This window comes from Rhinopithecus roxellana, chromosome 3 (genome assembly GCF_007565055.1).
Source record: "Rhinopithecus roxellana isolate Shanxi Qingling chromosome 3, ASM756505v1, whole genome shotgun sequence".
In the NCBI taxonomy this organism is placed as follows: Eukaryota; Metazoa; Chordata; class Mammalia; order Primates; family Cercopithecidae; genus Rhinopithecus; species Rhinopithecus roxellana.
The window spans coordinates 109,894,529-109,913,532 of NC_044551.1; the positions used below are offsets into that span (position 1 = coordinate 109,894,529).

At 35.4% G+C, this 19,004-nt stretch overlaps 1 protein-coding gene across 3 annotated transcripts in view; it reads right to left on the bottom strand.

The window, feature by feature from the left end:
• The window catches only part of COMMD10 (COMM domain containing 10), a 242,615-nt gene that overhangs the window by 50,331 nt on the left and 173,280 nt on the right, over nt 1–19,004 (bottom strand). Inside the window, exon 6 of one of the 3 annotated variants that reach the window (XM_030927657.1) lies at nt 16,773–16,805. The exons of the other annotated variants lie outside the window; for them this stretch is intronic. Coding sequence (XP_030783517.1) covers nt 16,788–16,805 — 18 coding nt within the window. The 3' untranslated portion in view covers nt 16,773–16,787. Of the gene's footprint in view, nt 1–16,772; nt 16,806–19,004 lie in introns of those variants that run through there. 3 annotated transcript variants of the gene reach the window in all.

Sequence of the window (19,004 nt, forward strand, 5' to 3'; positions counted from 1 at the left end):
ATTTGAATATTCTCTCTTTTCTTCTTTATTAGTCTAGCTAGTGACCTATGTATTTTATTAATTTTTTTTTCAAAAAACCAGCTCCCAGATTTGTTGATGCTTTGAGTGATTTTTTGCATCTCAATGTCCTTCAGTTCAGCTCTGATTTTGGTTATTTCTTGTCTTCTGCTACCTTTGGGATTTGTTTGCTCTTGGTTTGCTAGTTCTTTTAGTTGTGATGTTAAGTTGTAAGTTAACTTGAGATCTTTCTAAGTTTTGATATGGGCTATACATTTCCCTCCTAATACTGCCTTAGTTGGGTTGCAGAGATTCTAGTATTTTGTATCTCTGTTCTCAGTAGTTTAAAATAACTTCTTGATTTCCTGCCTTAATTTCATTATCTACCCACAAATCATTCAGTAGAAGGTATTCTATTTCCATGTAAGCATATGGCTTTTGTGTGTGTGTGTGTGTGTGTGTGTGTGTGTGTGTGTGTATTTTTTTCTCCATTACTTGTGAGGTGGTAATGGTGCCGTAGCGTCTTAAAATACCTTACTTTTAAGATTCAGCCGGGGAACCTTCTCCTATTCTTTACCCCTCCTCAGATACTTCTCTATTGTACCCCCATAGTTCTTGTACATCTCATGACATATATCATTGCATTTTAATTTAATAAATTCATTTGTCTATTCACTAGACTGGCTTCTTTGCATTATAAACAAGACTTCACATAGATGCTGGGACCTCAAAGATTTCTAATAAATACCTACCAAATTAAGGAAACATGAATTTATGTTCTGTATCATGATGCTAGTGAAAATTTGTTATTGTGTTTATTTCTCACAATGAATAAACATGGGGTGTATCCTGTGTCCAGTGGGAATCAATTATTGATACCCAGTGATGTAGACAAGTTGTCTTAAAAAAGAAAAAAATGAAGGAAAGCAGCCTCTTCTTTTACCAGTCCCCACCTCAACCATATAATTTTATTTAAGAAAAAAGCTGTGATATCCATTTCTCTGTACCATCAACAGTTCTTGAAGTTGCCTTGACAAGCACAGACTTCTTGAATCAGTCCAAATACATGACACATAGATAATAATATGTGTGTATGTGTAGACATCTTTAGTAGAAATAGCTTTTCAGATACTGACTTAACATTGTCTTCCTCCCAGCTTTCCACTGACTTCATGATTTCAGATACAGTTTCAAACTGCATCTTAATTGTGGGGAGTGGGGATGGTATTTAGTCTCTGGCTCCTGTTTTTAAGGTTATTTTTGAGACTGCCTTGCAGTGGTTAAACCCAGAATAAATGCAGTTTACCGCCTATCACTCCATATTCGTAAGATGGTTTGCCAGCTTTTAGAGCCTCTCAGATTTTCTAAAGTAAGGTCAAGCTGATTCTACATCCTGTTAGTGGTAGGTGTTAGTGCTGTCACTTCAGCAAAATGTTTTTGACTTGAGATTGAATCATTAATCCAGGGATATCTTGTTAATAAATTTACTGACCACTCACTTGGACTTTTTGATGTAGCCGCTTTTAATACTACAGCTTTTTCATGTGAGCTAGTTTACTTCTGGCTGAACTATATTTTTATTTAATTGTTTAAACACCAAGATACTTGGAGAATCATATTCTCCCAAGTATCCATAGTCTGACAAATAGGAATTTGTATGTTTTATAATTTCTCACTATTTTCCTCAAAGTCATTATTTCAGAAATTAAAATATCTAAGTTTTCACTTCTGGGGTGACATTTTCTGGCAGTGGATACAAGACATTCTTCAAGTCAGTTTGAAAGAGTAAAATTTGAAGTTTCTGTTTTCCTTAACTAGGCTATCCCTGAACACGTTTGTAATGCAAATTGAGTCAGTCAGATCTTGGCTTTCTTGTAACTATAGTCTGGTGGTCTTAAAAAGAACTGAAATCATATAGAGGATGTTACATGGTACAGAATGTAGTGGTTACCACTGTACTTTTCTATATTCATAGTGCAGTCAGCATTTAATTTTGAAATATGACAAGTTGTCTATTTGTTCCACTAGTAGTACTTCTTGGACATCACAATCACTTCAGGTTGTGCTCTTAATCCTGTCCAGGGCATTATTTAATGAAGAAAAATAGGATCAAAAGAAACATTTTAAAAATAAACATTTTAATTAGCACTTGAAAACTTAAGCACTTTCATTAATGTTTCCCCAGATGGAGTCCCTCAACTAAATCAAGATTTTATCTGCTTGTCAAGATCCATCTCAAATGCATTTCTTTTTTGAAGCCTATCCAATGAGAATTATTATTTACTCTTCTTATATTATCTTAACATCATTTTTACTCCTTTATTCTAGTGAAGCATAATATTGTGAGATCAGGTATTTTATGCTACAGAACCCTCTCACCTCTAAAATCTTATCTGAAAAGCTCAATATATAAAAACAATGAACAGGCAACTTCTCTGGCTGAAGCAGAAGTAGGAGGGCTGGAATCCTATATACCTCTTTCTGCTCTCCCCTTTCATTCCCACTGGGTCAAAAGTACCTGTTAAGGACATAGTCCCAGAAACTGGCTGTTGTTCAAAATAATACAAGCTTTGGAAGCAGGCCACTAGCTATTGAACCTTGAGAATTCAATCTAAACTCCAGTTCCGTTACCTGTAAGATGATGATAATAATAGTGTCAAATCCTTAGGATTGCTGAGAGGATTTCCTAAGATAACTGTTAAAATGACTTGCACAGTGCCTGGTATGTAACCCTCTATAAACAGTTGTTAAAGTGATTGAAATTCTCAAAACCCACATAGCTAATTAATGGCAGAGCCAAAACTAAAATCTGACAAAGGCAATCTGTCTACTGTATTATCATACTAATAGGCAACAGATATGCATATATATACCTTAACAAAACTTTTAAAACTGAAATGACTTTTTCCCCTAAATCTCACTATACAATTATCTGTTGTCTGTTATTAGATATGGTCAGAATCTTCATAAACATTGGGTCTCTCTGTGAAACCTACAGCAGCTATCGGCATCCACCTTCATAGCTGTTATCTTCAGAGTTAAGGAATGTATATTAGTCACCTTAGGAGATAACTCACGGTCCTATGACTGCAGGTGACATAGGTCTGCCTTTTAGTTTAATGTAAGACAGAAATTACTAAGGATTTTTTCACAAGTTGAGGGATCCTCTGAGAGGTTAAATTTACCCAGGCTAACTAAAAGCCAAATGGGCCAGGCACAGTGGCTCACGCCTGTAATCCCAGCACTTTGGGAGCCCGAGGCGGATCACGAGGTCAGGAGATCGAGACCTTCCTGGCTAACACAGTGAAACCCTGTCTCTACTAAAAAGAAAATACAAACAATTAGCCGGGCATGGTGGCAGGTACCTGTAGTCCCAGCTACTCGGGAGGCTGAGGCAGGAGAATGGTGAGAACCCGGGAGGGGGAGTTTGCAGTGAGCCAAGACCGCACCACTGCACTTCAGCCTGGGCGATGGAGTGAGACTCCGTCTCAAAATAAAAAAAAAAAATGAATAAATAAATAACAAATTAAAGCAGAGTGTGAGAGGATAGTTTTACCATATTAAGAACTAGACGGCTTGTATTTTATTTCACATACAGTCTGTGGCACTTTTTAGTAAAGGTTGTGTCAGTAAGTGAAGTTTTTTACTTTGGTACAGAGTATGCAGACTTTATGGTGGCTCACAAAATTACAGATATGTAGGTATTTGCGGTTTGCCATTTACTTTAAAAAAGTTCTGAGGCAAAATAAGTTGTTTTGATTTTGCTCCAGAGTCTAACCTAATCCTCTGTCTTCAGTTTTATTTTTAATGGTAGAAACCATTTCAAAGAAATGTCCACATACAGTTAAAAATACTTTTCAATATTATAAGGAAGCAACTAGATCCTTTTTACTAAAGATGATACTCAACTTCATGTTCTAATTTCTAATGTCTTTTTTCTGATGAACCTCAATTAGTAGTCCTGAATTGACCTAGGAATGGAAATCTCTGCTTGATTTCTGGTCTACCCAAGGACCATAAACTAGTCACTTAATCTTACTGGGCCTCAGATTCCTCCTTCTTAATGTGAGGAATTTGACTAAATAAATATAAAAAGTCTGTTTTAACAAAAAATGGATCTACCTCAGTTTAAAGATGTAGAGGAAAATTAATCTTGTAGCCTGGAATAACTTTTCTTTATTTACATTTTAAGGAGCCAAGAGTTTATAAACAGTACACTATGCAGAAAGTGATTACCCATCATATTAGAACAATAGCTACAAGTTTGAAATCACCACTTGGCTTTGAAAATCTTAACCACTATTTTACCTTTAAGTTGAATTACGCTACTTGACCTAAGTAATACCCAGATTTACTGGAGTTTGATGTGTCTGTTGACACTAGTGATTCTTCTTTCTCATTCCTTTCTCCTGATTTCTTGCCTAGGACACCGAAGTGGGAGAAACTCTTTAAGTGGAACTTCTCAGGTTCTCTGTGCAAAGTTCTCGTGCAACATGGCTAAAGAACAGCTGTGAAGAACTCCTACCAGCTGCATAAGGTTAGCTAGTTTTGGAGAATGATGGACCACCCACCCCTCCCACTCCCTGCCAAATGTTTGACTAGAAAATATTTTAAATATTTGAGATATCACAATTTATAAGAATTATGTGTTTATGAAGTTTTCTCAGGAAGAGCTAATTTATAATTAAAATATTACAATTAATCTTTATGCTTGGGATAGGCAGATTTCAGGAGGAGATTGCTGTATTCTCCCCTCTTTCCTTTGCCTTCATTCTTTTCTCTCTTCTCCATTCTGTTTATTTTGCCCTCCTCATCTCACTTTACCTCTCTCTTCCCATATTTTTCTTCATCTTTTTTCTTTTTTGTTACCTCTTCCATTTCTCTCATTTTTCATCATCTGCCTGCCTACACTTTATGTTCTTATATTTATGTACCCTTGCCTCCTGTCTTTCCTTTGTTGAACCTGAAAGAGGACTCACTCTGGCCTCACATAGCGATCCACTATTTTCTGCCTGTCTGTCCTTGTGCTCACTTTTATGAAGCAAAGTATAGGAGAAATAAATTCAAGGGTGTCGTTATGTTATGACACCTCAACTCTTCTACTCTGATACTACCACCAGCCATTCTGGACTCTATTCTCTTCGGGGGGAGTGAAAAATAAGCTAAGTTATAAGTTATAAGTAGATAGTGCCAATCAGTTGAAGAAAAGAGAAAGTTTCTGCCTTGTCAATCATTTAAACACAGCAAACCTGGAGCAGTCCTCATGTCATGTATAGCTGTAAACTCTGTGAGAACAGGAGCACCCAATGTACCACCCTGCTCTTACTGGTAGAATTCATTAATTTATGAAAGGTAATTGTAAATCACCTTATATGCTTAAATAGTTATGAAAGGGCTTTTAATTGGTTTGCACATGGATTCTGATCAAATGACAGCTGCTATTGTTTCCATTGTTTTGACCAGCATTTTATGAATCTTCTATATGTCGTGGAAGTTGGCATTACCTGAAAAGGCCACTCCAATACAAAGCTAAATGTTACAACAGTCAGATTTTATTTTCTTCCTGACTTTTAAAATGTATTGCTCAAAGAGAGGTAAAGCTCATATAAGGCCCATGTGAGCTGCTTTTAGCTCCAGAATCATGAGTTTTTCAAAAATTAAAAAAAAAAAAAAAAAACCCTCTAATCTTCTCCCCTTTTCTTCAGTATCCATTGATTAAGGCAATTCTAATAACTCTCACAAATGTGTGACTAAGTCTATGATGAGCCTTCTTTGAAGGGAAATCAAAGTTTTGATGGGAGAAATAGAAGCTCATTTAAAAAGTATTTGTTACTAATGCCAACAAATTTTGTGAGTTTTGCTGGTTAACCAAGAACGTATAAAAAATCCACTATGATTCTTGTGTGAAAAGAGTTATTTTCGCATAGGAATTTTGGTTGAAAGGCATGGTCTAAATTGAGTATAAATTTGCGATTGGCAAAAACACAAGCTTTGCTGTTCTGTTTAATTAAAGAGACAACAGTTAAGAACTTCATTGAGCTCTTCAATAGAAGACATACACTTTTTAAAAAAATCAACTTGTTGACGCAGTATGCTGTTACTATGCTAGAATTGCTTTAATCTTGGAGAAAAACAAATTTTTGGAAACCTAAATGTAAAAGTTTCAAAGAAATTTAGGATCATCCAAATCATTAGTCTAAACCACTGAAGACATTAAACAGATCCATATTTGTAAGTGACAGAAACAATTACTGGTTTATGTACTATCCAGTGGTACTATGTCAAAGCCCAGTCTCTCCTTCACAAACCTGGTTCTGTGCTTTGCTGGAATCATTCCCTGGGTGTTTACCCCATATAAGGAGTATGAACTGGGGGTTTTCATCTTGTTGCTAGTAGAAATAGATTTTTATGTCTTAAGTAGAATTGATATTGTTAAATTGAATATGAACTCCTGGGGCGCCTACGTATTTTTTAATTTTCAAAACCAACTGTAAAATGTTGAAGTATAATATTAGTCCTTCTATGGCACATAGGGTACTTACTTATGAGGTTCTCAGAACAGAAGCTTGAGGTTAGTTGAATAAAGCTTCATGGGAATTTAAGCTGGTTTCTAATTATTAACATGTAACATTTAGGGAAACATTTCAAAATTACATTAAACCAGTTAAAAGTGGTCAGGATGACATATAATAAAATCATCAAAGATTTGAGAATTGCCTAATTTAAGTTCATTCAAAACTCTTGCCTTTTAACCCATTAATCATGAAAAATTCTGTTCTTAACTGTCATGCAGTCCAGTAAATATGAGCAGTTTTTCTGTCACCAATGCCATGAACAATCTGACAATTTCCTGATAATGTTTTATTATAGTGGCTACAAATAATTCTGGAAATGGTATTTGAAGAAATATCTTGCTGAGAAGCATTGTTGCTTCCAGGAAGTAACCTTTCATATTGGTCTAAACAGTTCAAGGAGATGGCCTCCTATTGGAACTCTAGGGCATTACTATTTTCAGACCTTGTTTGTGTGCAACATGAGCCATATTGATTTACAGATAATATAAATTTATTCAAAACAAAATACAGTAACATTCTGGGAGCAGATTGCTTTTACTTTTATTAAATTTATCTTTATTACAACTAAGAAAATTGCTTTGAAACAATGACATTCTGACCCCTTAGCTTTGTTGTCATTTAAAATCTTTCCCGAAGTTTCTGTTATTCTAACTCTTCTCAGTAGGAGTTGATGATATTAGTACAGATCAGAGGATGTAAGATTTAACACCACTGCTAACTTGCAAGAAATACAAAATGTATTTATTGCATTTTATGAGCATTGCTCATAATTTAACCATAATAATAAAAAGCAGATTAAAGTAATACCTGCTCATGTGATTGAAATACTTCTTAAGAGAACTTCAGGTTACAAATCTTGCTTTTTTTTTGTTTGTTTGTTTGTTTGTTTGTTTTCTAGAAGCAGGGTAGCACTATGTTGCCCGGGCTAGTCTCAAACTTTTGGGCTCTGGCAATCCTCCCAGCTCAGCCTCCCAAGTAGCTGGACTACAGCGTGTGCCACTGAGCCCGGCAATTTTTTTTTTCTGTAACATTTATCTACATTTTAAAATAAAAGCTTGGTGTAGTATTTTTTTTCAAGTTTATGAACTTATGATAGAACTAAATTGAAAATCATGTGATTTGTAAAACTGTAATGTTACATCTGTTTTAATAAAACTACCAAAGAGAAAAATGCTCAAATTTAACCATTACTATTCTGCTCTGTAAACACTTCCCATCTCTCTCACACTAAGAAATCTCTACACTAGCCTACAAAGTCTAGGCTAGTGATGTAGCCCATTTCAATTTACCTCTCTTGATCTTATTTCCCACCATTCTCTCTCCCTCACTCAATTTACTTGAGTCACATTAACCTGCTTGCTGTTCATCAAACATACCAGAGACATGCTACTTTAGGGTCCTTGTACTAGTTATATCCTCTGCCTGTAACATTCTTCATTCAGATAGCCACATCTGTGCTCAGTGCTCATGTCAGCTTCTCAATGAGGCCTACCTTGATCATTCTATTCAATAATCGCAATTTGCATACCCCCACCCCAATACATTAACTCTTTTGCTCTACTTCTTAAAAAAATCTATTTTAGATTGGTTTTAGTTTCACAGCAAAATTGAGAGGAAGACATAGAAATTTCCCATATAACCCCTACTATCAGTATCCCCCACCACAGTAGTACATTTGTTATAGTCAATGAACCTATACTGACACCTCATAATCACCCAACGTCCATCGTTTACATTAGGGTTCACTCTTGGTGCTGTAAATTCTGTGAGTTTGGATAAATTGTAAGTATCATACATGGTATTTACTGGAGCCCTAAAAATCATCTGTGTTCCATCTACTCATCTCCCACCCCCAACCCCTGATCTTTTTCACTCTCTTCACAGTTTTGCCTCTTCCAGAATGTCACATAGTTGGAATCATGCAGTATAGAGTGTTTTCACATCGGCTTCTTTGAGTTAGTAATGTGCATTTAAGGGGCCTCCATGTCTTTCACGGCCCAATGGATCATTTCTTTTATTTTTCTTTTTTGAGATGGAGTCTTGCTCTTGTCACCCAGGCTGGAGTACAGTGGCATGATCTCGGCTCACTGCAATGTCCGCCTCCTGGGTCCAAGCTATTCTCCTGCCTCAGCCTCCCTAGTAGCTGGGATTACAGGTGCCCGCCACCACACCCACCTCATTTTTGTATTTTTAGTAGAGACAGGGTTTCACCATGTTGGCCAGGCTGGTCTCGAACTCCTGAGCTCAGGTGATCCACCCACCTCAGCCTCCCAAAGTGCTGGGATTACAGGTGTGAGCCACCTCACCCAGCCAAATCATTTTTCTAGCACTGAATAATATTCCATTGTCCTGATGTACCAAGTTTACTTATCCTCTGGAAGACATCTTGGATGCTTCCATACCCAAGGTTATCTAGGTTTTCTCCTCTGCTCTACTTCTTCTGTTACAATAACATGTATCATTTTCTAACAAACTATATAATGTTCTTATTTCTAAGGAACATAATGTGGCCAATGAAACATATAAAAGAGTGTTCAAAGATAACCAAAGATAACAGGTGGGCACAAATAATGTATGTATGCTATAGAAGAAAATCAGGGAAATAATTTTTAAAAACCACCAGACTTGAAGAAAACTATTAATCTTAAGATGCAATGGCTGAGCAAGTTATCAAGCAGACTGAATGAATAAAATACTCGAATCCAAATATATTCTCTTGCAGTTTTATCCACCGAAGATAAAGAAGAAAATCCTAAGAGATTCTGAGGGAAAAAGATGTTACCAACAAAAGAATGTGAATCAAATTGGGATTCTGTTTCTCATCAGCAACCATAAATTCCAGGACACAATGGAGGAAATGTCAGGGTTCTATAGGAGAATGATTTTGAAAACAGAAGTCTACATACCCGAACTATCTATTAAATCTGAAAGCAAACAGAGATAATTCAGACCTTCAAGAACTCTGAAATTGTATCTCCAGTATGCCTTTTCTGTGGAAGATCTTTGAGGATATACTCCAACTAAATGAGGGAGAAAATTGTAATAGATGAAGAGGTGAGAGCTAAGAAACAACAAATCTAACCAGGACTTAATAGGAAAGTGAAATACCTGAAATGCTTAAATGACAGCTTTTCAACTGTTCAAGAAAGCAACTGATTCAACCTGGAATTCAAAATGGAACAAGCAAGCAACATTCCTACAATTTGTAGCCAAATGGAATTACAGCTTTTACCATTCTGAATCCTGTAGGACCAAAAACACTCCTAAAAAGAATTAAGTATTCATTATCAACCTGTTCTCTGTTTTTGACTATGTTTTGACTGATGAGCTTCTTACTAGTAGTCCACACTCTCTCTTCTCAATTGTATCAGTTTGTTAAAGTAGGTGCCAGCACATTGGAAAAAATAAGTGGTAAAAATACATATGAAAGGCACCGATCTGAAATTATATTATACAAATGATTTTTATGTCCTCTTACAAATATCTTTACATTTGAAGAAGTTCACTGGTAAGATGTAGACAGACTAGGTGGGGGTTTTCCAGTAAAATGAAAGGTGTCAGACTCTGAAGAGACTGCTCTTATCCAACTCTTTTCTAAGTGGCTGCTTAGCAGAACTGCTGCCCTTTTCCCCCAGCACTCCTGCGGCTGCATGTGAGCTCTTCCCTGTGCTCTGGCACCATTATACTTGAAGGGATCTCTTCACAAAACGGACTCTGAGAACCTTTTAAAATCAGTACTCTTTAACCTTATAGGTGAAATTATCCAATTGGGTATGTTTTTAGAACGAGTACTATTTTTTCGGAAGTTCCTAACTCGATCTGTGTGTAAATTATTTACGGATGAATGGAGTTGCAGCCAAATTACCTTATTTAAATGCATCATTACTGGACACTTCAATGGTTTCTCCATCTGAACACTGAATTTTACTTTACTTCAAATATATTTGCATAAGCAGTCTACATCATTCATGATTTACCAGTTTTACTGTATTAAGGTAATAATTTTACTCATCTTCAAAGTCATATGCATTAGATTATTGCTACCATGAGAATTTATGTAAACAATGGGTAATTGTTCCTGTCCATGTGATCTTGTGCTAATAATTATTCTAAAATGGAAATTTTCTTTTCATTGCTATTCATTACCTTTTTGTTTGTTTTTAAACAGGCAGCCTTTCAATTGCCAGATTTACGAGTGTGTCCGTTAGCAAAGCCACCCTAGTTGATTGACGTAGCTGTCCAATGGCTTTCTCTGTCTTCCCTTGATAGTATTTCTATGAGGAATTTCATTGTATTACTCTGATGCTTCTGAGAATTTCCCTGCCTGCCTTTGTTACTTTGGCCTCCACTGTCACCTGACTTCCATAGCAGATGTCCACTCAAAGCCTAGTCTTTCTACCTACAATGCCAGTGAAAATTTTAGACTCCTTTCACTGTCTTTCTCTTCCTTCCCCTACTGGGGACCCTGACTCTTCAGATACTTTAGCATCACTGACTGAAGATCTTCCTGTGTTTGATTATTACTCTTTACCTCTTCTGTTAATGTAAAAACTTCATCTTTCCAGTTAGCAAGGATTCTTCTAGAACCCTTCTTTCAACATTTTGAGGTCTGATTTTCTATGCAAATGGCTTCCCATCTGAAAACAATAGCTAAAAATCCTAACAATGGCTTCACATCATCTGTCCTACTACAACCCTCTCACCTCTCCTCTTCCAATCTCCCTCTTGTTCACTGTGCTTCAGTAAAACTCTCTCCTTGTTCATGAAGATACCAAGCTCATTTTCTTCTCAGGGACTTTGCCCTTGCTGATTTCTTTACCTGGAATGTTCTACTTCAAGAACATTCCTCATGGGTTATCCTCTCACATCTTTCAAATCTCTACTCAAATGTCACCTTATCAGTAAGGGCTTCCTTGACCACCTTATGAAATTAGTCCCCTTCACAGCTTGAAAGTAAATATTTTATTAGACAACCTAGTTGTTTTACTTTTTTGTTTATTGTCTGTAAACCTCTACTAGAATACAACTTCACAAAGGTCAAGAACTTTCATAAACTGTCATGTGTAGTGCCCCCTTATCTGTGGGAGATATATTTCAAGTCCCCCAGGGGATGCCTGAAACTGCCAGGAGCATTGAGCCTTATATATACTAAGTTTTTTCCTATTATACATACCTATGATAAATTTAATTTGTATATTAAGCACTGTAAAAGATTAACAATAACTAATAAAACAGAATAATTATGACTATATACTGTAATACGAGTCATGAGAATGTAGTCTTTCTCTCTCACACATACATTATCTTATTGTACTGTACTCACCTATTTTCAGACCACAGTTAAACACAGGTAACTGAAACTGTGAAAAGTAAAACCATGGATAAGTGGGGGAATATTATATCCTAAATACCCAGCATAGTGCCTGGCCCAGTCGTAAGCACTGAATAAATATTTGTTGAATGAATAAATATTATAAATGCTATCGTGCTCCACATTTTATTCAGGCACACCATTTAGCTGGAATTGCCCAATCCCTTTAAGGGTAAGAGCATAGAATTACAATCAGACTGCCTGGATTTCAATGTCATTTGGGTGACCTTATACATGTACTTAACTTCTCTTTGTTTATCCTGTATCTCATAGGTTGTTTGAGAATTAAACAAGTTAATATATGTAAAGCAATTAAAAGAGTACCTGACAAATGCAAGTACTCTGTAATTTTATGTATAACGAATTATTCAACATCAAATTTTATAACATTTTTCAGCTTATTGATCTTTGTTTTTTAATTTATTTTTACTTTTTTGAGATGGAGTCTTGCTGTTGCCCAGGCTGGGGTGCAGTGGTGTGACCTTGGCTCACTGCAACCTCCGCCCCCCGGGGTTTAAGCAATTCTCTTCTCAGCCTCCAGAGTAGCTGGGATTACAGGCACTCGCTACCACATCCAGCTAATTTTTGTATTTTTAGTAGAGAAGGAGTTTCTCCATGTTGGCCAAGGTGGTTGATCTTTGTTATTTCTGAACATTTATGCCAAAGTCCTTTTTGATGTGAAGAGTACTGGTACCAACACCATGGATTGAATTTATCCTACCTCACTTGTCTACCTTTTGATTTTAATCATGATTTTGATATTTCAATTTAAAAGACTTTTTTTTCTTTTTAGGACAGTGATATTTAGTCTGTGTGTCTGCAGTACTCATTATTGGGCCCCCACTTATAACATCTCAAAGTCCTCCATTTCTAATTAGAAATTCATAACCCAGTAAGCCAATGGGTAAGTTACAAAAGGCAGCTTCCTTGTGGCTGGATAAACAATAAATCCAAATGTAACCTGGACTTCTGAAATTGATATAGTATGCAATCCTGGCATGCTGTTTAGCATCAGAAGCAGGGTTTCTGCCAATTAGAATGTGTTAGTAAAGTCTGTGGTTCTTTCCAGCTGCCAGACAAAATTCAGTTCAGTGTAAAGTGGCTCTTCAGCTTGGTGCAGTTGACTACAACTAACTTAGATGACCTCTTTGCCATGGAGGGGGTGTGAGGTAATATCATTCAGTCCAGAAGTAGTTGTTTTAAACATATCTTAAACTGTTCTTTAAATACAAAATGACATTTGTTTTTTGTTAAACACACTACATTTTATATTCTGCTTTTTTTTTTTTCTGGATTGTCTTAAAGTAAGTACTGTCGTATTCATGTTCAATTGTTATTTCCCAATTAATTTCTTTAAAGAATTTTAAGTAGCCAATACCAGTCATACAAACGTTAAAATAAACAATACACTTTGTAATGACAATTTTAAGAGCGAAAGCATTTTAGTTATCATACTAAAATAGTTTTATCTTTCCCTTTAGACTAGGAATCTGAAAGTCAGAAGAAAATTTTGCCCATTGTTTAAGAAATAATGTTTGTCATCAGACTAAAGCTGGTAAAGTAGCCCTTGATCTCCATAGATTTTAGTGAAGGATAGCATTCATACAGCTCAATGAGTTACCACAAAATAAACATACCCATATAACCACCTCTAGCTGAATAAATAACACATTACTTGCATCCTCAGAAGTCCTCTTACTGACCCCTTACCTCTACCATTTTTGTTTTCCAAAGTTAACTACTGCTAACTGTTCTAATATTAAACATTAGTATTGTATCCTTTTATAAATAGAATTAGTCAGAATTAGTCAGAAATAGTTGTTGACGTGAAAAAGTTGTATTATTAAAAACTGCTACATCAAAAATTCCAAGTGAGTGGTCAGTAAATTTATTAACAAGATATCCCTGGATTAATGATTCTATCTCAAGTCAAAAACATTTTGCCAAAGTGACAGCACTAACACCTACCACTAACAGGATGTAGAATCAGTTTGACCTTACTTTAGAATATCTGAGAGTCTCTAAAAGCTGGCAAAACTATCTTAAAAGTATGGAGTGATAGGCAGTAAACTGCATTTATTCTGGGTTTGAACCACTCCAAGGCAGTCTCAGAAATAACCTTAAAAAAGAGGAGCCAGAGGCTAAATAGTATCCCCACTCCTCACAATTAAGATGCAGTTTGAAACTGTATCTGAAATCATGAAGGCAAGGAAAGCTGGGAGGAAGACAATATGAAATCAATATCTGAAAAGCTGTTTCTACTAAAGATGTCAACACACATACACATATTATATATCTATATATCATGTATTTGGACTGATTCAAGGAATCTGTGCTTGTCAAGGCAACTTCAAGAACTGTTTATGGTAAAGAGAAATGGATATCACAGCTTTTGATATCAATTTTCTTAAAGAAAATTATATAGTTGAGGTGGAGACTGGTAAAAGAAGAGGCTGCCTTCCTTCATTTTCTTTTTTAAAACAACTGGTCTACATCACTGGGTATCAATAATTGATTCCTACTGGACGCAACTACAGGATGCACCCCATGTTTTTTTATTGTGAGAAATAAACACAGTAACAAATTTTCACTAGCATCATGATGTAGAACATAAATTCATGTTTCCTTAATTCAGCAGGTATTTATTAGAAATCTATGAGGTACCAGCATCTATGTGAAATCCTGGTTATAATGCAAAGAAGCCAGTCTAGTGAATAGACAAATGAATTTATTAAATTAAAATACAATGTTATATGTCATAAGATGTTCAAGAACTATGGGGGTACAGTAGAGAAATATCTGAGGAGCAAAGAATAGGAGAAGGTTCCCCGGCTGAATCTTAATGGTATGGTATTTTAAGATGCTCCTGCACCATTACCACCTAACAAGTAATGGAGAAAAAAATAAACAAGCAAAAACAAAAACATGGTAAGGCTGCTTTGCTACATGGCGCTTCCTTATGCGAACCTAAGGAGATTACTATGCTCTTTGAGGCCTACTTTTCAATGAACATAATTCAGAATACCTAGACATTGGAAAATACTGCAAAACAGATAGAACAAACCTTTATGATATATGAGGCAAAGAATCAATAGTGAACAAAACCTAATAAAGTTTATACTCAATGGACTGTATCATTAACAGTGAGTAAGCTATTCTTGATTTTTTTGGGGGGGTGGCTCAGGTATGAGTAATCATATATCTAATTAGTGTTTTTAGGTGGTCTAAATAAAGGACTATAAATAAAAGATATTTTAAATAAATACCATTTAAATTGCTGGGGGTTTTTTCATCTTAAATAACCAAAGACCTGAATTAACTCAGGCTATGTTACTTTATGTTGCCACAAGAAATTTAACATAATAAAGATATATCTTTTTACTTGCTGGACAAATAAATTGTGCTTGTATTCTGTTGCATGAATAACTACATTCAATTACATACTGTCATAATTTATTTTCTAGCTGTTTCATATATGAACCATTTGTCTTCCAAATTAGATGATAAACTACTTTAGTGCAAAATCATACTGTCTTCTCTTTTTGTATCCTTTAGCAGCTAACACAGTGTTGGGCTATAGAACTGCTCAATAATTGCTTGTTGAATTGAACAGTACCCTTAATCATTGCCACTTCTTTTCTTTGAAGTACAGTTGAATAGATGTAATGCTATAGTGCTGTCAAGTCTTTATGCTTTGTCCTGCTTCTCTGCCTACCTTGCCAGAAGAAGGTAAATTTGATCTTTGTATTTACTCAGTGAATGCTGATCCTGCTAGGATTATTAACAATGACAACCAATGCCAGTTCAAGTGGTAAGTTTTATTATATACGAATACCTGTCCCTAGAGATTGAACCCAAAATGCCTGTATATCAGACTAAGCCATTACTGTATTTGTCTGCCCCGACTCAAAACAAATCATCAATCTTAGATACAAGTTTGATGCCCCATCTTTCATTCTATGAGTAGGATTAAAAATAGTACAAAGGGAAATAATAAAAAATAATTATGTTTAAAGTAGATAAATTATAAATGTTCTCTATGTATTCCTTCTTTTATGCCTAAATGTAAAGGCAAATCAGCATCTTTCTAATGTGAAACTCCTCTACTATAAATTGTAATGTCTATAGGCAAATATTTATTTTACACTATTTTATAAAAAGATAAAATAATCTACCCTACTTAATCCTATCCTGAGCTGGGAGTCAAAAATATGATTCCCACACTAAGTTTTCAAATACAAGAATATGTCTCAATGCTTACTCATTTCAGTAATTTTTCTTTGCTTATGACAAAAGAAAAAACTGAATTAAGAAACAGTTAAAGTTTGTTTATAATCAGGGCTAAGTTACAACATAAGACTAACAAGGAGAGAGTCACAGTGATCCTAAAAGATCTTATTTTAATAAGCCTGAAAGGAAAAGGATCAGAATTCAGACTTAATTTTTACAGTCCTAATATTCATGAAAAAACACAAATTACGCAACCACAAAAGTATTTATTTATTTATTTATTTACTTATTTATTTTTTTTTTTTTGAGACGGAGTCTCACTCTGTCGCCCAGGCTGGAGTGCAGTGGCCGGATCTCAGCTCACTGCAAGCTCCGCCTCCTGAGTTCACGCCATTCTCCTGCCTCAGCCTCCCGAGTAGCTGGGTCTACAGGCGCCACCACCTCGCCCGGCTAGTTTTTTGTATTTTTTAGTAGAGACGGGGTTTCACAGTGTTAGCCAGGATGGTCTCGATCTCCTGACCTCTTGATCCGCCCGTCTTGGCCTCCCAAAGTGCTGGGATTACAGGCTTGAGCCACCGCGCCCGGCCTCATTTAAAAATCACAGCAGGACCATATTATTTCTTGAGGTTTAACTGAAAATTTGAAATAAAAAGCAGTGGTTTATTAAAGGTTCTTTGTCAAACCTATTAATTAAAGCAAATTTTCAAACATTTTTTAAAACCTACAATTCTGGTTATTGAAATAAAAATTACTACATACGAAAGTGATAAATGTGATTTTTTTTTAATTTGCCTATATTAATTTAATATTAACATATAGCTCGTGTCATTTGGCAAAATCAACAATGTGAATAAAATGTTATTTTTTTGAACTTTAAGTTTTAAAATTCTAGCCTAGAATACAAATGATGTTAGCTATCAAAAAAAAATGATTTTGTGGCTGACATTGTACTATATTTCTTCTCAGTTTTTAAAGGAGAATTAGAAGTGTACTTTTCAACCAAATCACTACAATAACTGTTATTTATTTGGCTTAAAACTCTTATCTATAAGCTAACTTGACTTTTAAGGAAAGCAGGAATGAGGCCACAGTGAATACCTTAAGAAAGAATCATAGTAACCGTATTCACATTTATCGCTGCAATGAAAAAAACCTCCTACTTCATAATCCTGTCTCCTATAAAAGATTTTAAGCTCCACTGAAATGTATGTGCATTATTCTGATGACATTTTATTCTCTCTTTTGCCTTGCTGACATTTATAACATGACCTAGTTTGGCTAAAATTACCAGGTGAAAAAAGTAGCTGCAGTGTGATAAGTGATTTTACCTAGACACGATGTCTAATTCCCACTGGTATATATACACACTGATGTCCCTGGGTGAGAGAACTAATTCCTTCTACTTGTCTTTTTCATGATTAAAGGCACTGATAGTAACTTTTTAACATTCCTTGCATCTAAGCTGAGAAACTGAAAAGCTGTGTGAATGCTTGGCATCACCAATCAAGTCAGAAAACACGAGGAGAAAAAACATCCTGAAGCCAACACCTTGGATAATGAAGATAATAAGAATAAAATCACCTAAGTGGGCAGCCTTAGTATTCCTGGACATGTTCCATAACCCCACAGATAATAGTGGACTGGTTATTACCTGTGTCAGAGGAGACAAAACATAAATGTGGAATTTCACGCAGAGTACTATTTGGTGGCAGGACATATAAATTGAACAAACTTTTTTTGCAGATCATATTAAAGATGTAGAGAAAATGAGATTTCAAAGATCTTGTGAAAGACAAAAAGAAATCAGAAGAATATCTAAAATGAACTGATGGAGGATAAAGAGGATGGGTAACCAAAATTAAATTACCAGAAAGTTATCAGAATTATTGGTAAGAATAATGTTTGTTCAAAGGAAACCAAGCCCTGTTGAAGGAGAATGAGATGCTTCATTAACGAGAAAACTAGGTAAGATCTAAGGGCCTTGAAATAAGAAAAGATCACCATGAAATTTCTGTTAAAAGAAAGCTAAATCTAGTACTAAAGTAGTGATACTTTTTAAGTGACCAACTTAATTTATGGCAAGGATACTGAACCTATAGTACAGAGAGATACAGACCCTGCTTTCCTGCTTACCACTCTGTGAAACCAGAAGGCAAAAGAGGGGGAGAGTGAATCAGCTGAACAGTATACATTAGAGCAGTACACTTATCTACCCTTTGGGCCTGGGGCATAAAATAATATGAACTCATACGAAATGAGAGTGAAGTGGGAGAATGTCTGAAAAATATTTAAAACTGAAACTCAGCAATCTGACTATATGTAAAGTCTCTAGTAATTCATACTTCCTGCTACTTTAACAAAAAATAGGAAGATCCTTGAAATTCTACATTTATGTTTTGTCCTCTGTCTCCCAGCTGCCAGTCCACTATTATCTGTGAGGGTTATGGAACATATTCAGAAATATTAAGACCATCCACTTAGGTGATTTCATTTCTATTATCTTCATTTCCCAAGGTATTGGCTTCAGGAAAAATTTTTTTTTTCCTTGTGTTACTACAGGGCTTGGTTTTCTAAGTTGATTGGTGCCTTTTAGTCCCAAGTCCCCCAATATTTCTACTAAGTTCAATGACAAACTATTTTCCAATCAAATGTCTAGATATCTGTAGCAGTGAAAAATAGTGACTCTAAATGCACTACTAAATAGAGATACACATGTAATTAATACAAACTGTGAAAAGTCCATCAGCTAAAATATAATTTGCTGCTCTTTTTTTTTTTTTAAAAAAAAAAGGAAGTACAAAGTATAAACATGAACTTACAAACTTGGAAGA